This window comes from Urocitellus parryii, chromosome 3 (genome assembly GCF_045843805.1).
Source record: "Urocitellus parryii isolate mUroPar1 chromosome 3, mUroPar1.hap1, whole genome shotgun sequence".
NCBI lineage: Eukaryota > Metazoa > Chordata > Mammalia > Rodentia > Sciuridae > Urocitellus > Urocitellus parryii.
The window spans coordinates 87,301,154-87,321,845 of NC_135533.1; the positions used below are offsets into that span (position 1 = coordinate 87,301,154).

The following is a 20,692-nucleotide window of genomic DNA, read 5'->3' on the forward strand; positions in this document are numbered from 1 at the left end:
TGACTCTCAGTCTCCCCACTTCAAGGCTAAAGGCACCTACCAGCTTCCATGACCAGAAGTTCCAGATCATGAAAGGAATGAAAAGAGGTGACACAGAGTTCCTGGTAGATCTCTGTCTATTCCCAGAAAACACAGGACTATTCCTCCCCTTCCTTAGCCTCTCTCTCTCCTCAGGATTCCTCTCCTGTGTCTGTAACCCCTTGACTCTGGAGTTGAGAAGCTGCTTTGTGAGCAAAACCCTTTCTCTTCCATTCTTTGGTCAATGAATAAAGCCTTTCTTTCTCCCCAGTACTCAACTCGAAGACATGACTCTTCCATGGGTCCAGCCTCCAAAGCTGAGCCTAGCAACATCAGCTCAGAGAGCAGAGGGTTAAATTTCAGGGATTTTGGACCAATTGTTAAGCAACTGGTAGCCATGAAATCTTTCCTGGTGAGAGTAGAAAAGTCCACAAATCGGGGCTGCCCCTCCCCCAGTTGATTATTAAACATTTCCCAGCATACAACAGACTAATGGATCCTAAAAGCTTTCTAGTCCTCCTAGGTGCTGAAGCCTACATGCATTATCATGACAGCCAGACCCTGGATTGTAAGAGACACCTTGACATTCAGTTAATAAATTCCCCCCTTTATGTTAGTTCCTGTCAGCTACTTGACACTTAGAACCAGCCTCATGAAATGCAGAAATGTCTGTGTCTATGTGCCTTTTCTGGGGGTTGAGGATAGGAATGGGGGGAATTGGTTGACAGAGTCCCACAGAGATCTGTGGATAGTAAAAATAAAAAAACTAAACAAATACATAAAAAACAAAGCTTGGTTTTTAGCATCAGCATCAGTGGAAGTATTGATGCTCTTGCCCTAATGCTTGCATTCACACAAGCCTTTAAGAAATACGTATGAATTGTACCTTTATTTTAAATCCAGTGCCTGTTAGAATGCTACTGTCATTGATTTATGTCTCTTTGAACTGAGATTGGATTTGACATATGGATGGAAAACACAAAGGACCAGGATACTTACGAAAACTGCTGTACTTTTTTAAATATTCCATTAAAGTCTAGCAGATACTTGGAGTGTAAAATATAAACAGCCTCCTCTCACAGGAGCTGACCAGGAAAGAACTGTCATCCAAGCACAGAGGACAAGCAAGGTCAGAGAAAGTAGGGGCACCTCACACAGCAATACCTAGAGTGATACTGAGTTTGACATCGAAAGGATGGAACCAACCCACGGCAAGTTCCCCCTGCAGCAGGGCTATTCTGTCTTTGTCACCCTTCAGAACCTTCTGGAGGGATTGTTCAAACAGATTGCTGGCCCCACCCCCAGATTCAGCAGAGGTCTGGTGGGGACTGATAATATCTAACAGGTTCCCAGACCATGTTTGCTCACCGTTCACACTTTGAGAAACAGTGTTCTAGAATCTGATCACTCAAACTGTGGTTGGTGAATCCTCAACATTAATATCTCCTGGAGCTTCCTACAAATGCACATAAGAGGGAGTTTGGTTGCTCTGAAATGGTCCCTTAGAATTTCACTGATCCTAGCCAGTTTAAAGCTGAGACCAAACCCTGAACTCAAAGATCCATGCAAGGTGCAGATAACAGAGGCCCCACTCTGAAGAGCCTGCCTGTCACAGGGTCCTCCTCACTCCTTTTTTACTGCAGAAGCTACACAGGGATAGCCAGGGCAAGAGTTAAAACTAAATAGCTAAAGTTCAGCCCTTACCCTGTCATCTATTCCTGACATATGTTATTATTCCAGACCTTGCTAGCTATCACAACACCAATTATGTGCCAAATTTATCTTTGCTGTCTATATTCCTGAGTCTTGCAGATAGATCCAAGTCAAAAACTCCTCCTCAAAGCATCCCAAATGTGTTCAGTCTGTGACAATATCTGAACATAGAGCAGAGCTTGCTGACCATCCTCACTTTGTGAACCAGTGCTCTAGAAATTGTTTCAGTGCTTATATCCTAGAACTCTGTGCCACACATGTGATGTCCAATTTCCTTGAGTCACCTCTCCTCTACTGTCATCTCTTATATTGTTCATACAATTTGCATTGCTCAACTTTCTGTCTCCTCCCTGCAACCACATTAAAATCTTGTTGAAGCTTTGAGCTTCTTTATGCACGCAGGGTCAAGCACAAAGTAGATATTCAGTAAACTCCTGTTGCCTTATGGGTTGATAATCTTGAAAAGATCAATCTGAAGCATACAAGGAAAAAAAATTCTCAAAATAATGGCATTTGGGCTGGGGATGTGGCTCAAGCAGTAGCGCACTCGCCTGACATGTGTGCGGCCCAGGTTCGATCCTCAGCACCACATACAAAGATGTTGTGTCCGCCGAAAAAAACTAAAAAAAAAAATAAATATTAAAAAATTCTCAGGCTGGGGATGTGGCTCAAGTGGCAGCGCGCTCGCCTGGCATTCGTGTGGCCCAGGTTCGATCCTCAGCACCACAAACAAACAAAGATGTTGTGTCCGCCGATAACTAAAAAATAAAATATTAAAATTCTCTCTCTCTCTCTCTCTCTCTCTTTCTCTCTCACTCTCTCTTTAAAAAAATTCTCTCTCTCTCTCTCTCTCTCTCTCTCTCTCAAAAAAAAAATCATAATAATGGCATTTGTTGGTGAATGGATGGAAATGGAGAAAACCATGCTAAGTGAAATAAGCCAGACTCAGAAAATCAAAGGTTGAATGTTTTCTCTCATCTGTGGAAGACAGAGCAAAACAAAGGAAAGAAGGCAGTTTAGTCACTCATTCAAAATTCTGTTGGTGATCACCCATTGGTTTCGAGGCCCACAGTTCCTAGGGGTTATAAATGGGGTAGAGGGCCAAATAGACAAAGATCCCTGTCCCATCCAGCTTCCACATCCAGTTCCTTCTGGTACATGCTGGCTAGGAGAGGAGGGAAAGAAAGAAGAAACAACTGAGAGATAGAAGGTGAAGGAGGATGGTCATCGCTCTGGTGGGTTTTTTTTTAATTTTATGTGTTTTATGTATCTTTTCTTTGACATATAGTTATATATTTCAAATACAATAAAATTTACCCATTTTAAACTATGAGACTCGGTGGTTTTAGTCTATTCATAAATTTGTACAACTAGCATCATGATTCAAGTTTAGAACATTTTCAAATGTCCCCAATAGAAACCTCACACCCATTAGGACTCACTCACCATTCCTCACCCTGACCCAAACCTAAGCCACCACTAGGCCACCTTCTGCCTCTCTGGATTTGCCTCTTCTGTATTATTTCACACAAATGGAATTGTACAGTATATGACTTTGTGCCTGCCTTCTTTCACTCGGTATAATGTTTTCAACATCATCGTGTAGCATATGATGGTACTTGATTCTTTTTTATTACTGAAAAATATTCCATGTTAGCCTATTCTCTTTTTTTTTCCCCATCATCTGAAAGTTTCTATCAAAAGGCACACATCAGCTCTGGGAGGGATTGTGTTACCAAATATGAGGTTCAGGAGGAAATAAATCTCATCCCCATTCCAGACTGTTCTGTCTGGGCAGTTGTTTCAAAGAATCACCATGCAGTACCTGACCAGATCCATCCCCAGTAAGGCTTCCGTCTCAGCAGCCGGTTCTCTGGCGTTGACGGCTTCATTGGCTATGCACACGCCATGTTCATTGGCTCCCATTTCTGCCCCCCAAAGCCAGGCGGGTCTGCTTATCACTATGGCATGTGTCCTCGGAACTTGGTCAATTGAAATGTAAGTGCACTAAAAAATGAAGACAAGAAAGAAAGCACAGTCACCTGTCAGGTACCTCTTGGTTTCCACCCAGGCTCTCACAATGGACCATCACATCAGTCACAGAGCCAAAAAACAAAAGGCCATGTGAACGTCCAGCTTTGAAAGACACCTGGAGTCGCAATGCAACTCAAAGGTTTCCATGGTGAGTTCAGTCTGTTTCGTTCAAGCCAATCTGTTCATAGTGCTTCCACATCTGTGATCATCTTGCATTAGGTATTCAGCCAACCTCTGCCCTGAACACTCTGTATCTGGCCATCTCCAGAGCCACAGATGACCACCGTCATTTCAAATGAAAATAGCTATTAATTTCCATTTTCAAAAATCCTGATGGATCGGGGTTTCTGAACTTTTCTGAAGGTATAGAGCTCTTTCTTCAGAAGAAACCTCACCCAGAAGCCCGACACAGAACATGGCTAAAAGGGAAGATGCTTTGTCTGAAGAAAAAATGTTCCCTGAGACCCCAACAGTAATTCCTAGAGTTTCCCAGAACTCAGTTTGACAACCTACATGATTTCAGTAATGGCAGAAAAGGAAGAAATGGTTCTGATATTGGCATGGAACCATAGCATTCCAACATGCACCTCCTTACACATTGCTTTCCAGTCTGGGCCACTGGATTCTCACACTAAGGCAGTGAGAATTCTCTAAGGCAGTGAGGCAGGCACAGGAGGAAACAGATCCATGGAGGTGTGTTTCTAGCTGCTGTCAGCAACACAGTACAAGCCACTTAGACTTGCATGTCTTAACCTTCTCTGGGCTGTCCGGTCTTTACCTGAGGGAGCTAACTTAGATCACACTATTTCTTCCAAAAGTATTTTTAACTGTAAAACATTTCCTTCATAAAAACTCTTACACAGAAGCGGAAACACAATAAAACCGGTCGAAGGGAGCTGGGGCAAAAAGATGAGAAGTGTGGGACCAGGACAGTTGGGGACATACTCACATCCTTGCTTGCTTTTTCCCCTTAAGCTCCCTACCCTGTGTGGCCCACGAGGGGACTGGGCTGGGCACAAAGCTCTCCAAGGCCCCTATGACACACTCTCTGTGTGGTGGATGCAGTGTGGGCCACTAAATTGCAAAGAGCTCTTGAGCTCCCAGAGAATCATTTTATGAGCCACAGTGTCATTTACATTTTAAATCCGCCAGCTGAAAGCCCTGGATGACTGAAGCCTAGGCTTTTTTTTTTTTTTTTTTTTCAAGACAGTTCTATGGACTGAATACAACCCAGAAATCTATTCTGCATTGATTTTCTGTAATCTCTGCTCCTCAACTAAAAGCTGAAATGCACGTAGCAAACACAGTGGTTTGGTCGGATGATATCTGTGTCTGCACAATCCACGTCATGGGTTTCACTGCAGTGGGGGGATATTATTTCACTTGATACATATTTGTAAACTGCAAGCTAATTAAGTCCAGGGGTTGCCAAGAAACCCTTGAGATTTTGGTGGCAAATGAACAATAAAACATACTCTTGAAATGTTTTTCTCTATTCCATTCCCAAAATTTATTCATTTTAATAAATGATTCATCTAGAGCAAAGGGCCAGCCAAAATAGGAATCGCAACTATGTTCCCTGTGCTTTTCTAAGTTGAACTGAAGGTTCTACCTTAAAATTGCATTCCTCCATGTTAAAAAACAAGAAGCCTTTCAGGCATTGCAATGGTTTTGTTGTTGAGGGACCCCCAAAGACCCAGGTGTTCAAGGCTTGATCCTCAGGGTGGTGCTACTGGGAGGTGACGGGACCTTTAAGAGGTGGGGCTAATGGGTGGTCTTTAGGTCACTGGTCCTTGAAGAGGACTGTGGGACCCCAGCTTCTTACTCTTTCTCCTCTGCTCCCTTGGTCTTGAAGTTAAGCCATTTTCCTCTGCCATGACGAGCTGCCTCATCCCAGGCCCAAAGCAACAGGGCAAACCAATTCTGGGCTGGAGCCTCCAAAACCGTGAGCTCAAATAACCCTTTTCTCTGTACAGGTTAAGTGTTTCAAGTATCTGTTACTGAAATGAAAAGCTGACAAAGACAGGCATTGGCCAAGATTTTCCAAAAGCCCAGTCCCCACTGAACACAAGTGACAAATTTTGTCTTGAAAAGAAAGAATGAGGAAGGAATCTCAGCTTCTTAAAAGAGATTTATCATGATTTTTTTTAAAGGCAGGAAAAAAGTAGAAATAGGAAATGGTTTTATTGATTTGTCCTCAAATACATTTTTACACATTTATACCCATTTACCAATTATTTATAGAGCACCCACTACATTCAAAGTATTTTGTGCCAAGTGTTGCTGGCAGAAAATCAATGAGGATGGCTGTTTTCTGTCCCTTGGTTGGGAAAGAAGAAGGTCTATCCACATAAATTGTGTAACTGCCACATGACTCGAGTGTCACTGAGGCCTGTCCATGTCATACTCATGGCATCCTGCCCCTTCCTTCTTATCAGCCCTGCTTTGTTTTTTATATTTCCCATTCCATTCATTCCACTTACCACCTGATAAAATATCACACAGCTGATCCATGCTATCTCCCCAAAAGCTAGAAGGTAAATGGCAGGAAAGAAGGAGGAAGTCTTTGTTGTTTAGTCCATTTACATATCAAGGCTGGTCCACAGTGGACACCAATAAGCTTTATTTTTAATGAATGGATAGATGGATGGTAAAGATCTAAGGAAGCATAACAAAGGTCCAAAGGAAAGAGGGAACACAGGTAAGTGGCCAGAGGTTTTTATCAAGTGGTGACATTTGAGTTGATTTGGAAAAAAACATGTCAGACATCAAGATATTCCAGATGGCTGGGCGTGGTGGCACATGCCCATAATTCCAGCAACTCTGGAGGCCGAGGCAGGAGGATCACAAGTTCCAAATGAGTCTCAACAACTTAGCAAGGCCCTAAAGCAACTTAGCAAGGCCCTAAACAACTTAGCAAGATCTTGTTCTTAAAAACAAAAATTAAAAAGGCCTGGGGATGTGGCTCAGTGGTAAAACATCCTGGGTTCAATCCCTGATACAAAAAAAAAAAAAAGATATATTCTGGAGAGAGCAAAGAGCCTAAGAAAGGGCAGAAATGGGATGTCTGTGGTGTATTCATGGTCCAGGGAGGTCCCCACCGTGCAGCTGAGAGCAGCCACTCTGACAACACTGAGGCACAGAACTGCAAAGGCTCAACAAGGATTGACAAAAATGTTGCACATTGAATCAAAAAGACCAGATGGCCCTTGTGGGAGTTCAAACTGTAGGCAGCCAACCTGACAATTTCCGGGCCAAATTGAGAATGATGAGGAAGGAAGGGGATCCCCAAATAGCCAGATGGGACAGATCAGGCCCTCATAAGCACTAGAACTGAAAGCCAATGTGGCCACATCCCCCTCAAGTACTGGGAACCTCAGGGAGCCTGTAACACATGTCCCTGGCGGACTCTTTGTCATAGACCAAGGAAGCCTGGGACTAACAAGGACCCTTCTGTGACAGTTATTCATGCCCGCTTCATTGTGTTTTAAATGTGGCTAATCACAGTCACCTCTGGGGAGTGGGGCCCAGGAGGGGAGGGATGAACACATTACCCTCATAAGCATGGGTGATTTAAAATCCCAGGTTAGGACCAAAACTCACAAAATAATGAAATTTACACCAGAGGTAATTAGCTAAACTGTAAAGCCAGCCATCTAGAAGTAAACTCCACAGGCAGTCTTTTCTTTCTTTTTTGAAATAAAATTCACTGACCTTGACAACTGCTACATTATTAATGAGGCTGACACAGAAGTGGGATTTGAGGTGGCAGAGGAGGTTTTCGCAGGAGAAAATATCCATCCAGCACCTGAAATCTTGTTTCAGGGTAGAATAAAACAATTGAGTGCCTCAAGTCAAAATTCCTAGCTAAATTTCTTTTAGAAAAGAAAAGGAAAGTGTTTCAGCCCTTGGATGGATCCTAAGAGGTGGCTGCCATCTCAGCTGTGGTTATTAAGCCATTCAAGTGAACTGTGAAAAGGGATGAGTGATTTGTCTTGCTGCCCCATGGCTACTCCCTCCCTGACTCTCATAAAACAAATCTGTCAGCAAGTATGACTTTGGGGTGTCAGAGCCTCATAACAATATAAGAATGCCCAGATCAGCCAGGGAGCGTGGTAAGGTTTGCTTCCAAATGTCAACTCAACCTCATGTGAACTCTGGGATTTTAAAGGACCATCCTGTCCTGAGCCTGCCCCTCTCGGTGGCTGCAGGGGACACCTACCATGTGGGATGGTGGAAAAGATGAGCTTTGAAAAGGCCCTACAGAAAAGATAAAAACTATGATCCTGCAGAGCAAGCCTTTTATTGTTCTACAGGAATGGGTCAAAAATGAAAAGCAAGATCAGCTTCCTGCTGGCGCCGACCCTGCCCCACGTCCCAGCCACACTATTTGTGGACATGGCCCAGTGAAAGGGGGAGTAGACGCTCACACAATAGGCAGTTCAGCTAATGAAATGCAACCATTGTGCCTCTCTTACTGTACTCAGATGGTGAACACAACCCTGGCACCACCAGTGAAAACCATTATGGGATGCCTTGATGAGTCAGCCAAACTTCTTATGGTGGAGAGAGAACAGGCAGGGAAATGGAAGGCTTCAGAGAAATGGCTTTAAATTTAGGAAGAATGCAACCCTAAAGCAGCATTGCTCAGGGTCAATGAGGGTTTGTTCGTTTATCTTTAAATTTTTAATCCCAGTGTGTGCCTACTATTTGGTTGTGCATCCTTAAAGTTCATAAGAGTCTAAATAAATAGTTGACTAAAGAATGTAGGGAGGTCAGAGGGCAACACCATTGACCACACTTTAGAACTGCTTTGGATTTTCCTGAAGCTTTAAGAGATCTCCAGGGATGGGCCATGCAGAGGCCTGGGGTCAGGTTTGGGAAAAGACACTTGCTGCCAAGCTGTGTTCTCCTGGAAGCTGGTTTCACATAGCTCCTGGTCCAGGTATGGAAGGACAGAAAACAGACACAGACAGGAAGGAAAGTATATAGGCTGCCCATGGAGCTCTGCTTAGCTCGCTGGGATACTAGAATGTCTTAAGCTTTCTCATTGGAAGAAATAACCTCCAGAGCTAAAATTCAGGACTCTACCCCATTCTCTCTCTCTCTCTCTCTCTCACACACACACACACACACACACACACACACACCGCAAAACACAGCCTCCATCTGGACAATTTTTCTTTTCTTTTTTTTAAGATAGAGAGAGGGGGGAGAGAGAGAGAGAGAGAGAGAGAGAGAGAGAGAGAGAGAGAGAGAGAGAGAGACTTTTTTAATATTTATTTTTTAGTTTTCGGTGGACACAACATCTTTGTATGTGGTGCTGAGGATCTAACCCGGGCCGCCCGCATGCCAGGTGAGCGCGCTACCGCTTGAGCCACATCCCCAGCCCCTGAACAATTTTTCTAACAATTTTCTCAAGCCATTGCAAATTCTAAATTGTCTCTTCTTCTCATAAATATTTTCACTGGTGAAGAAAAGGGACAGGACCTACAAAAAGCCCACCCCAATCATGAGAATACTGAGTCCACAGAGCACTTTGTGTAGTGAAAAACAGACATAAATTAGAATTAATTTTCAAGGAATGGAAAAAATGAAGGAGGAAAATAATGGAAATGAGATTTATTAATAAATAATAACAGACTCCTTCAAAAAAAATTATGTGTCCAAACTAACCTTGCTACCAAGGGTTCTCTCTATCTCCATAAACTGGAATAATTAGCTTCTTGGGCACCAAGTGTAAAAAAATGTAAACTTTAGCTGAAATCCATTGTTTTTCTGGAATAATATTCTAATATTGGTTCAATGATTTCCTAAATGGTAAGTGTAACCATGTAAGAATAGAACTATGCTATCTGTGGGTGTGTATGCACATATGCACACACACACACACACACACACACACAGCACATCATAACCCAGGAAGTTTTCATCTCCTTCCTCAACTTCCCCATATCCAGAGGGAAAAGCTGTAATTGGAGTAAGTTGAGGGGAGTTCTGCGATGCATGGTGATACAGCATCCTCAGAAAGAGAAGACAGGCTTTCAAACTAGATACATAGTTATCCATCCTACTTGAAAGCCAAAGACAAGCTGTTAAAAAAACAGAATCCACATGGGAAAGACTAAAGAATATCAAATTAAGAATTTCCAATCTGCCAACTCTGCAGCTGAATAAAAACACACTGTTGTAATTTTAGAAACTGAGCAACTCTGTGCTGAAGGATCTTATTGCTTATTCTCCCAGCCTCAAGCAAAGTGAGTTTGACATATGGTATATGACAGGACTGATGGATGGGAGGAGGAAGGGCGGGTGAGTAGTCAAGGTGGAAGGGAAGCCACCTGGAAGGATGGGCCAGAGGGAAGGACGAGTGGGTGGATAAGCAATCAGGATGACTTTTCGTACATGGTTATTCTCAGGATGAGAGTTCCTGGGACCTCAACAGTCCAGTATGAGGTTTCTAGGGAATTCTTAGGATATGTGTTTAGAGTATCATGAAATGGATGAGGAATAGATTGGTTCTTATGGAAGTTCTTACTCTTCAGAGTTTAAAAAAAATCTGTGTGCTAATGGCGTTTTTATGAAAGTTGTATGACAATAACTGTGGCTCATACACCCAAATATGAGAAGGAATCCAGCATTTTGTCCTTGGGACAAGGACACAGTGGAGACAGGTGTAACTATAAGGGAGTTAAACAGTAAATTTGGAAAGCAGACTCAGAAGCATGTGCTAAAGATAGGGAGTTTGGGCACTGACACCTGGAGTCACAGAGTCTCTCAGCACAGGTCAGTTATTAAAAAATAAAATTTAAAAAAATCCCTCTCTTCCCAATGCCAAGCTTCAGAGGTTATATATCATACTATCCAACTACAAGTTTCCATGGAGACATTAGAGAGGGGTTGCCAGGGGTTGGGGGAAAGTATGAACTGGTCAGGAGCATGGAGGGTCTCCAGGACTATAAAAGCATTTTCCACGACACCATAATGATGGGCACATGTCATTAGATGTGTGTCAAGTGTGTCAAAGCCCATAGGATATATGACACAAAGAGTCAATGTTAGGCTTTAGTCAACAACAGTGCATAACAATGGCTCATCAATCATAACTAGCGTACCACACCAGGGCACAGGGGAGACTGGGAGGCAGAGTGAGGGAGTATATGGGAACTCTCTGCTTTCTTTTCATAGCTATGTAAACACAAATGTGCCCTAAAAAAAAAAAAAAAAGTCTAAACGACAAATAAGAATCTTTTTCAATGAGAGACAGGCAGAGATGTATCCTGGGGGAAAAAAAATCTGGTAATTCTGCAGGGAAAAGGATCCAAGAGAAAGACACACGAGGATGAACAAGAATATATCAGAGGGCTAGGGCTGTAGCTCAGCGGAATAGCACTCGTCTGGCACTTGTGAGGCACGGGGTTCAATCCTTAGTACTGCATAAAAATAAAACTGCACCTATTCACATAAGAGAACAAGATTTAACCTGGAGCACACCTGAGTGACAATATACCATGAATTAATAGGTAAAAGTAAGTCTATTCCCTAAAATGACTATAGCCACAAGAGTAGAACAAGAGGAGTTATTTAACCTATTTTTCCCACAAAAAGAACAAACTTTTCTGAAACACTTATTTCAGACATGATTATAAATGGCTTATGTATAATGTTGTAGATACTAGGGCTACTTAACAAATCATTCCACAGTTTAGTGGTATAAAATAACCATTTATTAAGCTCACATGTTTAACAGGTCAGGAATGTGAACAGCAAACAGCTGTTCAGCAAACAGAGACTGGGGCCTGGAACCATCTGGAAGGTCCTTCATTCACATGTCTGGCAGTTGATGCAGGTTGTTGACTAGCGAACCTCAGCTCTTCTCCAAGTGGGCCCCTCCCTGTGGTCTCTGTATGTGGAAAAGTTTGGGTTCCTCCCAGCATGATAAATGACTGGTTTCTTAGGGCTACAGTCAGAGATCCAGACAGAAAAAAGCTATGTCCTTTTACCACCCGGCCCTGAAAGGCACATAGCAGTCCGTTCACATGCCCCACAGGTCAGAGCAATCACTAAGGTACATGGTAGGGGTGAGAGATGTAGACCACATCTGCCCCTCTCCCTGGGAGGAGTGCCCCTCACACTGTAAGAAGTGCATATAAGGTGAGATTTGGTGCAGCCAATTTGGGGAAATTAAATCTGTCCATGTGAAAATCAAAGTTTATTTATATGCTCTCTCAGGGGCAAAAATAGAATTATTCAGGGAAGACAGACAGGGAAGGTCAGTAATCACTCGAATCAACAAACTTCACCCACTCTACCCTGTTCCAGGAAAAGAGAAATACTCAGACCCAAATGACACAGATATTCATGCATGGATGAAAACCAATTGAACCTAACATGCTCATCAAAGAAACTAGCACTCTTCTCCCACATCAAAGACTCACTGCAGTCTAGGGGCTTGGACTGAATTGGCAGCTTAACTCAAGAGGTATGTGGTTCTGGTGAAAGCCCCGTAGGACACAGTCCACCACTGCTCCATCCACAGACAGCCTACGTCTAGTCACGCTCAACTTTGCCTGTTCATTCCAGTGCCTTTGTCAAATTCACCCAAAATAAGCAGCTCTTCATAGAATTCTGTTGCTCTTTGGTGCTGACTTGTGCTTTCAAAGGATAGAAACAGAACCAGTGATTTAAGATTCAGAAAAAAACAAAAACAACAACAACAAAAAAAAACACTGTACACATTGATGCACTAATTTAAAACCAAACATGACGACCAGGGGAAAAAAATCCATTTATTTTAACAGCCTTAAAACACTAAAAAGGAGAGGAGAGAAAAGAGTTTTGTTCATTTACTAGCTCCAACATTTTTCTCCAAAAAACAACAAACACTTGTTTGTTAGTTGTGTGCGTGCACACATACACAACCCTAAGTAAATATACCATAACCATGAAGTATATTTCATGAATGCAATCATGGCTCAATTACCAGATGAATAGAAAGAAAAAAACTAGGTTATTAGATTATTTCCATAATCATGAAAAGACCTTCATCAAAACTTAATACCTATTCCCAAGTTGTTGTTTACATTAAAAATAAGAATTCATATAGATCTTTTAACATGATGAAACAACATAAATCTTAGTCCCAAAGCCATCATCTTACTCAATAGGGAAGCACTAGAGGCAACTCCACTCAGGTCAGAAACAAAGGCAAAAAACATGTCAGAAACATGGAGTTTAAGATATGAGTCAGAGCAATCAAACAAGAAAATAATTAGAGATGTAAGAGAATCAAAGTCCCATTATTTGGTGGTGATTCTTAACAATACACCTGGAAAACCCAAGAGAATTTATAATAAAAGAGAATACAACCCAATAAAAGAATGTGATAAAATAGTAAATTAATTAAGATAGCCATCATGGAAACTTGACAAAACACTCTAGGAATATGCAGACACAGGCACTGTCATAACATTACTGGTGGGAATGCAAAGTGGTAAACTACCTGAGGAAGGAAGTTTGACAATATTTAACAAAATTACATGTTTATTTACCTTGTGACCCAGTATTACCACTTCTAGGCATCTATCCCTAAGAAAGACTGACAAAAAAAAAAAGTATATTTGTTAAAGCACTCAAAACAGGAATTGATTGATAATTTGTAACATGACAAAAATAGACTAGATACTGTGGTAGATGCATGTGGCTATTATTCATTTCATCACTCTTTATAATAGCAAAAGACTGGAAGACCACCCAAATGTCCCCCAGCATTCGGGGGCTGCTTAAACTATGGTTCATTGTAGAACGGAACATTCTGCAGCTCAAAATAAGGAATGAAGAGTTCCTGTATATACCATATGCCCTGATTCCCAAGATAGGATTTTAGTCGGAAAAAAAAAAAATAAAGGATAGAGGTATATGTGGCATGCTACTATTAACCTTAGAAAGGAGAAAAGGTGGGGCTGAGGTTGTGGCTCAGTGGTAGAGTACTCGCCTAGCATGCATGAGGCAGTGGGTTCCATCCTCAGCCCCATGTAAATGTAAAATAAAGATATTGTGTCCACCTAAAACTAAAAACTAAATATTTTTTTTAAAAAAAGGAGGAAGGGGACCTGGAAAAATACATATATGTTATGTATGATTTTTACACATATGTACATTTTTAATGAGAAGGATAAACCAAAAAATCTTCTAAAATATGGTTAACTGTGTAGAGAAAAGAAAATGGAATAAAAGAGACAAGGACAGACATAGTACTTTGAATATATCTTTTTTAAAGATTTGACTTTAGGGCTGGAGTTGTATGTAGCTCAGTGGTAGAGTGCTTGCCTATAAAGATTTGACCTTAGAACCATGTAAAATTTTACTTAATTATAAAACAAGGACCATAAGGAAGAGAGAATTCTCCACATACCCTCATTTTTAAGGCTGTGAGCCAACGTGAATGAAAATGGGAATCCGCAGAAATCACATGACAATCTGATGGGTGAGCAGGCTTCCAAGAAAGAAGTCAGAGAAGGATCCTCAGCGTGGAGGAACTGAGACAGGCGCATGACTTACCTCAACCTTGCTCTCCGGTTCGTGATCAGCAGCGGAGAAATACACAACCTCCTGCACTTCATCCCTGGGCCGGGCTGAATTTTTCCCAAACACCACCAGACCATCCTTAGCACGTGGCGGGAAGGCCACAAAGCAGTAACTTGGAGGAGCTCCGGCCATCCTAAAAAGAGAGCACCTATGAGAACAGGAGCGGACCTGACAGAGAACCCTCCAAGGGTGAGTTCTGCAAACGCATTTCACCAGCGGGAACAGATTCTCCATGGAACTGTGCGCAGTGAGCTCATGAAGTGATCCCAGCTGGCCGTGAAGGTGGGGTGCCTGGAGTCGAACCACAGAGTCACAGAGACCAGATATTGTTTAGTACTCCGTGGGATTAAATGAGCTCAGATTCTCCACACACCGAGGTGGCAGCCAAAAGTGCAGTGGCGTGGGAGAAAGCAAAGGGGATTATTGTTCCTGGCAACACACACACACACACACACACACACACACACAGAGCAATCTGTCAAACGAATAAATGAATTAACAAGAATACAGTCGTTCCTTGGTATTCAAGGGAATTGGTTCCAGGACCCCTGGAAGATAACAGATAACAAAATCCACAGCTACTCAGTCCCTTATACAAAATAATGTCTGTTATTTGCATATAACTTACCCACATCCTTCTGCACACTTTAAATCATTTCTAGATTATTTATAATACCTAATGAGATGTAGATGCTATGTAAATAGTTCATATGCTGTATTACTTAAGGAATAACAAGAAAAAAAATTCTTTATGTGTTTATTACAGATGCACAACGCACCAATGCTGTATTTTGGATCCACAGTTGGTTGAATCCACAGATGTGGGAACCTGAAGATGCAGTGGGTTGACCGTACTCTGTAGAGGTGGACTCACTACCAGATCTAAAGATGCATGGCAACTGATTATCAGATTTGGAGGTGTGATCAGAAATCAGAAAATGGATCTAAAGATAAACTGAAAGAGACCACCTGCCCCTTTTAAAATATAGTATTACTCTACCTCAGTGATATATTATTCAAGCACACTTGGCTTTCCCTCCTACCCCTCCAGTGGCTCCTGGGCTGGCTAGGTCTCTTCTAAATGACCATTGTGCATCCTCACTTCTTGACCCTTCCATCCTTGTTTAATGCTTTCCCCACTCCCACCCCCAAGGGAAAATTCTTCCATGCCCAGAGCTTCCCTTGTTAATTATGCACCCATGAGGTACACACAGTGAATTTCAGCTCAGTTCTCAATTTGAGCTCCCAACCATAGACCCAACTGTCTCCCTGGTATCCAAAGTTGATTTCAGCCTCTTCCCCCAAAGGGGGCCCTTCCAACCTTCCCTCTCAGAGGCCAGCTCCATCATCCATCCCAGTAGAGTTTCTGGAATTCAGAAATCATCCCTGTCATCTACTTCTCCTTTATCCAACATGTCACCAAGTCCTATAGATTCAGTCTCCTAAATCTCTATGGAAACTAGCTACTTCCCTCCATTCTGTTGCCACCACCCTACACCAAGGCCACCATCATCTCATCATCTCCAGCCTGGACCAGGCAGTAGTTTTTTAAGGGGGCTGCTGCAAAACCTCTATTATTTCCCTTCCAAACATCCTCCACATTGCAGCCAAAGAGATCTTTGCAGAAGCAAGATTTGATCACGTATTTCTGCTTAAAATACTTCACCACTCTTAGAATAAACCTCAAAGTCATGCCACTCACTCTCACAACTCCAGAGCACAGGCCTTTTTCCAGTTCCCCCAATACCCTCAGGGCCTTTGCACATGCTCCACACTTTTTCCTGAGAATTCCTTTCCATGCTTCCTTACAACAAAATGATTTGCCTAGTTTCTTTTGCAGCTTCACATACCAGCTCAAATGTACTGTAATTTATGTCACTATACCATACTGTCTCATAGAATACTGTTCTTTCCCTTTATCTGAATAATTTGTATAATTTCTTTCTTACCAAAAATTAATATTTACTTTCTCTTTCCTCTTTCCAAAAAAACTAAGCAATATGAAAGCAGGAACTGTGTCTTTTTTTTTTGCACACCCAGCTCTACACAATGTTTTATGCAGAATAGATGTTCATGAAATAATAGATGTTTCCTAACATCTCACAAACCGAAGATGACTTTACAACTCTCTTTCCTCACCACCACACCCCTGCACCTGACCTGAATGCCCTTGGCTTACTCATTATGTCATTCCGGATCAGATTCAAAATGGCTTTTTTTCAGGAAGACTTCTATAAAAGACTGCCCTTTATTCAGCATCCACAAGCACTAATGCATCCAGTTTGTTCTAGAATAATGCATGTTTGTTACTTGCAAATATATTTCCTTATCAGTTTCTAAAAGCTCTCTGAGGTTAGGGGCCATGACATCCAAATACAGAAGCCCCACATTACAGGCCCTCAACAACGTTACATGTTGAACCAACCATATTGTATTTTTTAAATTGATTTTATTTTTTAAATACATGGCAGCGGAATGTATGACAATTCTTATTACACATATAGAGCACAATTTTTCATATCTCTGTTTGTATATAAAGTAGGTTGACACCCAATTTGTGTCTTCATACATTTACTTTGGATAATGATGTCCATCACATTCCACCATCCTTGCTAATAACCCTGCCTTCTCCCTTTCCCTCCCTCCCCTCTTCCCTATCTAGAATTCATCTGGGAGGAATAGATAAATTATATTGTATTTGTATCATCAATTATCCAATTCAAAAACTTTTTTCTTTCTTTTTAAAAAATTTTTATATCAGCTATATTGTATTTATATCATCGATATCCAATCAATTCAAACACTTTTTTCTTTCTTTTTTCTTTTCTTTCTTCCTTTTTTAAATTTTTTTTTTATTTATGAGTCCCAAATACAAGATATCAGTAAATCAGTGTTTTCAGAAAAGCACTAAACTGGATCCAAAGCTCAGCCCCACCACTAGTAGCTGTGTAACCTTGAGCAAGTCAATTTACCTCTCTGAGCCTGCAAATGTTTTGCCCCAGCCCACAATTCTTATGACTATCAAATAAAATGATTCATTGGGTGCGGTAGCGCACACTTGTAATACCAGCAGCTAGGGCGGCTGAGGCAGGAGGATCACAAGTTCAAAGCCAGCTTCAGCAATGTCAAGGTGCTAAGCAACTCAGTGAGACCTTGTCTCTAAATTAAATACCCAGTAGGGCTGGGGATGTGGTTCAGTGGTCAAATGCCCGAGTTCAAATCCCAAGTGCCCCAAATAAATAAATAAATAAAATGATGCTTGAGAATGTATTTTGCAAACTGTGGAGGCTACATAAGAAGATACTCTGGGTTTTAACTTTTAAAACAGAGTAGCATCTCAAGATTTCTTCTAAGCAGGCCATCTAAAATTGACTTGCCTCATCCATACCCAGAGGAGTCATCAAATCATAGAGACAGCAATATTCTATGTTTGGAAAACATACTGCAATTTCCATGTCCAGGTTACTTCAGTCTCATCTGTATATGTCCACCCAGGGCTGACAGAGTTTCCTTCCTCTCATATTGCTTATGGAAGCCTCCTCCCTAGGGTGTAAAGAAATGGGAGACCCCTTCCCCAACTCTAAAATCCATTCCCTCCTAGCCTAGAAAAATAGCCTCTCTTCCTCCATGAGAAAGAAAAACCAGGAAGATAAAGTCTTCTCTTAACCTTCCCCAGGTTCACAAAAACTGCTTCATCTGACAGCGATAAGCCAAGAATCAATGTGCACAAGAATGACTATAAAATAAAATGTCTTTATGGAGGTTTCCTAGAATATGGGCGTGGGAGGAACTGCTGGAGGGTGAAATAAGGTGTAGCCAACCCAGAAGCAGCCTTACGGGGGGGACAGGAGGTGTTTGCTGTGCTTTAGTTTCTGAGTATGTAACAGAACTTCCCTTCCTCCCCCTGCCACTGCGCCATTTCAAAAGGGCTGGTGTCTCATCCAGGAACAGAACCTCATTTTATTCCATCCTGAAAAATGTTAGGAATCCACTGGTCTTGCATTTACAAGAGTCATCTGTAGAAAAAAAACAAATCCCACAGGGTCTTTGACAAACACCTATTCTTCATCTGGCATCTGCTTGCTCAACAAGTCAACTAGGTCACTTGACCATGACAAGGACATAGGCAGCAGAAGCCCAGGGATGTGTAGGAATGCTAGGAGGAAGCAGAATTTCAAAGTCTGTTAGGGGAAAAAATTAGCTAGATAGACAAATGAAGTGTATCACAACCAGCCATAGACTAATAGAGTAACAGTCCATTTTCTTTGGCTGAGTCTCCAATCTATTCACTGACTAACTGCAGAGATGACTTAGCAAGACTTTTTTTTTTTTTTGACTCTGAATTAGCAAAATCCAAAAGAACTTTCTATGGTGATGGAAATGTCCAGTCTCTGCTCTCAATATGATAACCACTAGCCTAATGTGACTCTGGAAGTGTAATTGTTATGGTCAAGGAACTGACTTTTCAATTTTATTCAAAACATGAATTAGCTTATATATAAGTGGCTTGTAAGAACTCAACTGGGCAGGGCAACAATCCATTTCCTGCAGAAATTCAGAAACGAAGATTTCCATGGAAAGACTTTGGAAGATCCCAAAGAACTTATTTGTGAAATCCCCACTTTTTCTAGGTACAAAATGTGCTATCATCCATAAAAATTGAATTAGCAAATATGAGGCAGGGTACTTCTGGAAGACTGGAAAAAAATGATTAGGGCAGCTCCTGGACTCACCAGGCTGACTCAGTTTACAGAAGCTCCTTCCATCAAGAGCTAAAAATGGTAGCTCTACACACCAATTCCATTTCTCCTGATATGAGTCTCCTAATTCTAACTCGGAATCCACCATGAAAGTGGCCTTTACTTCCTCTTTGTGTATCTGTCTGCTCAATTCCTCTCTCTGGTTCCTAAATAAATTTTGAAAACCTTCACTTTTCTTCAAATCTCCATCCATCTCCTTAAAGAAGGTATCTCCCTTCCCATTCCACAAACGAAAGGTGGGTGAAAGGGTGGGAGGCTGTTGCAGGGAGAAGGTGTGCAGATGGACTATAGTGTTATGCTGTAGGCCTGATGCTGAATCCAGGTATGGCCAAGTCAGCATCTTCCAAGCTGTATATTGTAGCCTTCATGTGGATTATTATATCAACTGAATTAATAAGAACAATATTTTCTTGGAAAACCATTTTTAGAAATATAGATATCTGCCAGGTGCAGTGGCATATATAACTGTAATCCCAACCACTTGGGAGGCTAAGGCAGGAGTATCACAAGTTCAAAGCCAGCTTCAGCAAGGCCCTAAGCAATTTGCTGAGACTCTGTCTCAAACTTTTAAAAAATAAATAAATAAAAGGGCTGGGAATGTGGCTTAATTGTTAAATACTCCTGGGTTAAATCCTCAGTACCAAAAAATAAAAAAATAAATAGAATATAGGTATCTCACAGAGTAAGGGCTAAGTACTGACATAAGCGACTGTATGTTGGGCTGCATACATCTGCTTATATGATCGTGTGCATGCAGTGGATAGAGGCTGAGCATTTTTCTCTCTTGCTGTGGATCTCAAGGAAAAAGCCTTAAAAGCAGTAGACTTAAAGGGCAGGCCTACTGAATAAGGCTGCATTGTGGCAAATGCCAATTAGGATTCTTGCCAAGTTAGCAATAAACTAACAGTTCTAATTAATGAGACACTCCAATTTAACTTCCATCATGGGTTAAGCTGACAGGCATTTCCTAAGAAGTTCTCATTGAGCATATTTGAAAGTGCATTTCTCTGTAGTCTGTACTTTTATATTTATGTTCTCTAAGTTCTGCAACTGAAATTATTTTTAAGGTTGTATGCTGTTGAAGGAAAAGGGAGGTTGAAAGATGGGAGGTTGAGATAAGGATGCAAATTGGAAATATGAAAATGTCTTGGTGCTGATATCATTTTTGTGGTGGACAAAAGAAATCAGATAATTCATTAGCTGGCAGGGTATGAATAAAATATCTCCCAGTCCCCACTCCCAGTTAGTTCTCAGGGTAAGCTACCAGTTTTCTGCACTAACACTTTCTGAAATGTTAGAAATATTCTATTTGTGCCATCCAATATTGAAATGTGCCTGGTGCAACTGAAGTACTGAGCTTCTTTCTCTCTTTCTATTTATTTATTTTTGTGTTGCTGGAAATTGAACCCAGGGCCTTCTGCATGCTGGGCAAGCACTCTACCACTGAGCAATAACCCCAGCCCAATAACTGAATCTTTAATTAATTTAAAATAGGGGCTGGGGCATAGTTCAGTGGTACCACGCATGCTTAGCATGGGCAAGGCCCTGGACTCAATACCCAGCACTGCAAAAGGATTACG

General features: G+C 41.6%; 1 protein-coding gene across 1 annotated transcript in view; it reads right to left on the bottom strand.

Annotated features, from left to right (window-relative positions):
- Scrn1 (secernin 1) overlaps nt 1-20,692 on the bottom strand; it is a 59,983-nt gene that overhangs the window by 25,481 nt on the left and 13,810 nt on the right. Inside the window, exons 2-3 of the mRNA XM_077796770.1 lie at nt 14,326-14,485; nt 3,557-3,738 (exon numbers count right to left, since the gene is read on the bottom strand). Coding sequence (XP_077652896.1) covers nt 3,557-3,738; nt 14,326-14,484 — 341 coding nt within the window. The 5' untranslated portion in view covers nt 14,485. The remainder of the gene's footprint in view (nt 1-3,556; nt 3,739-14,325; nt 14,486-20,692) is intronic.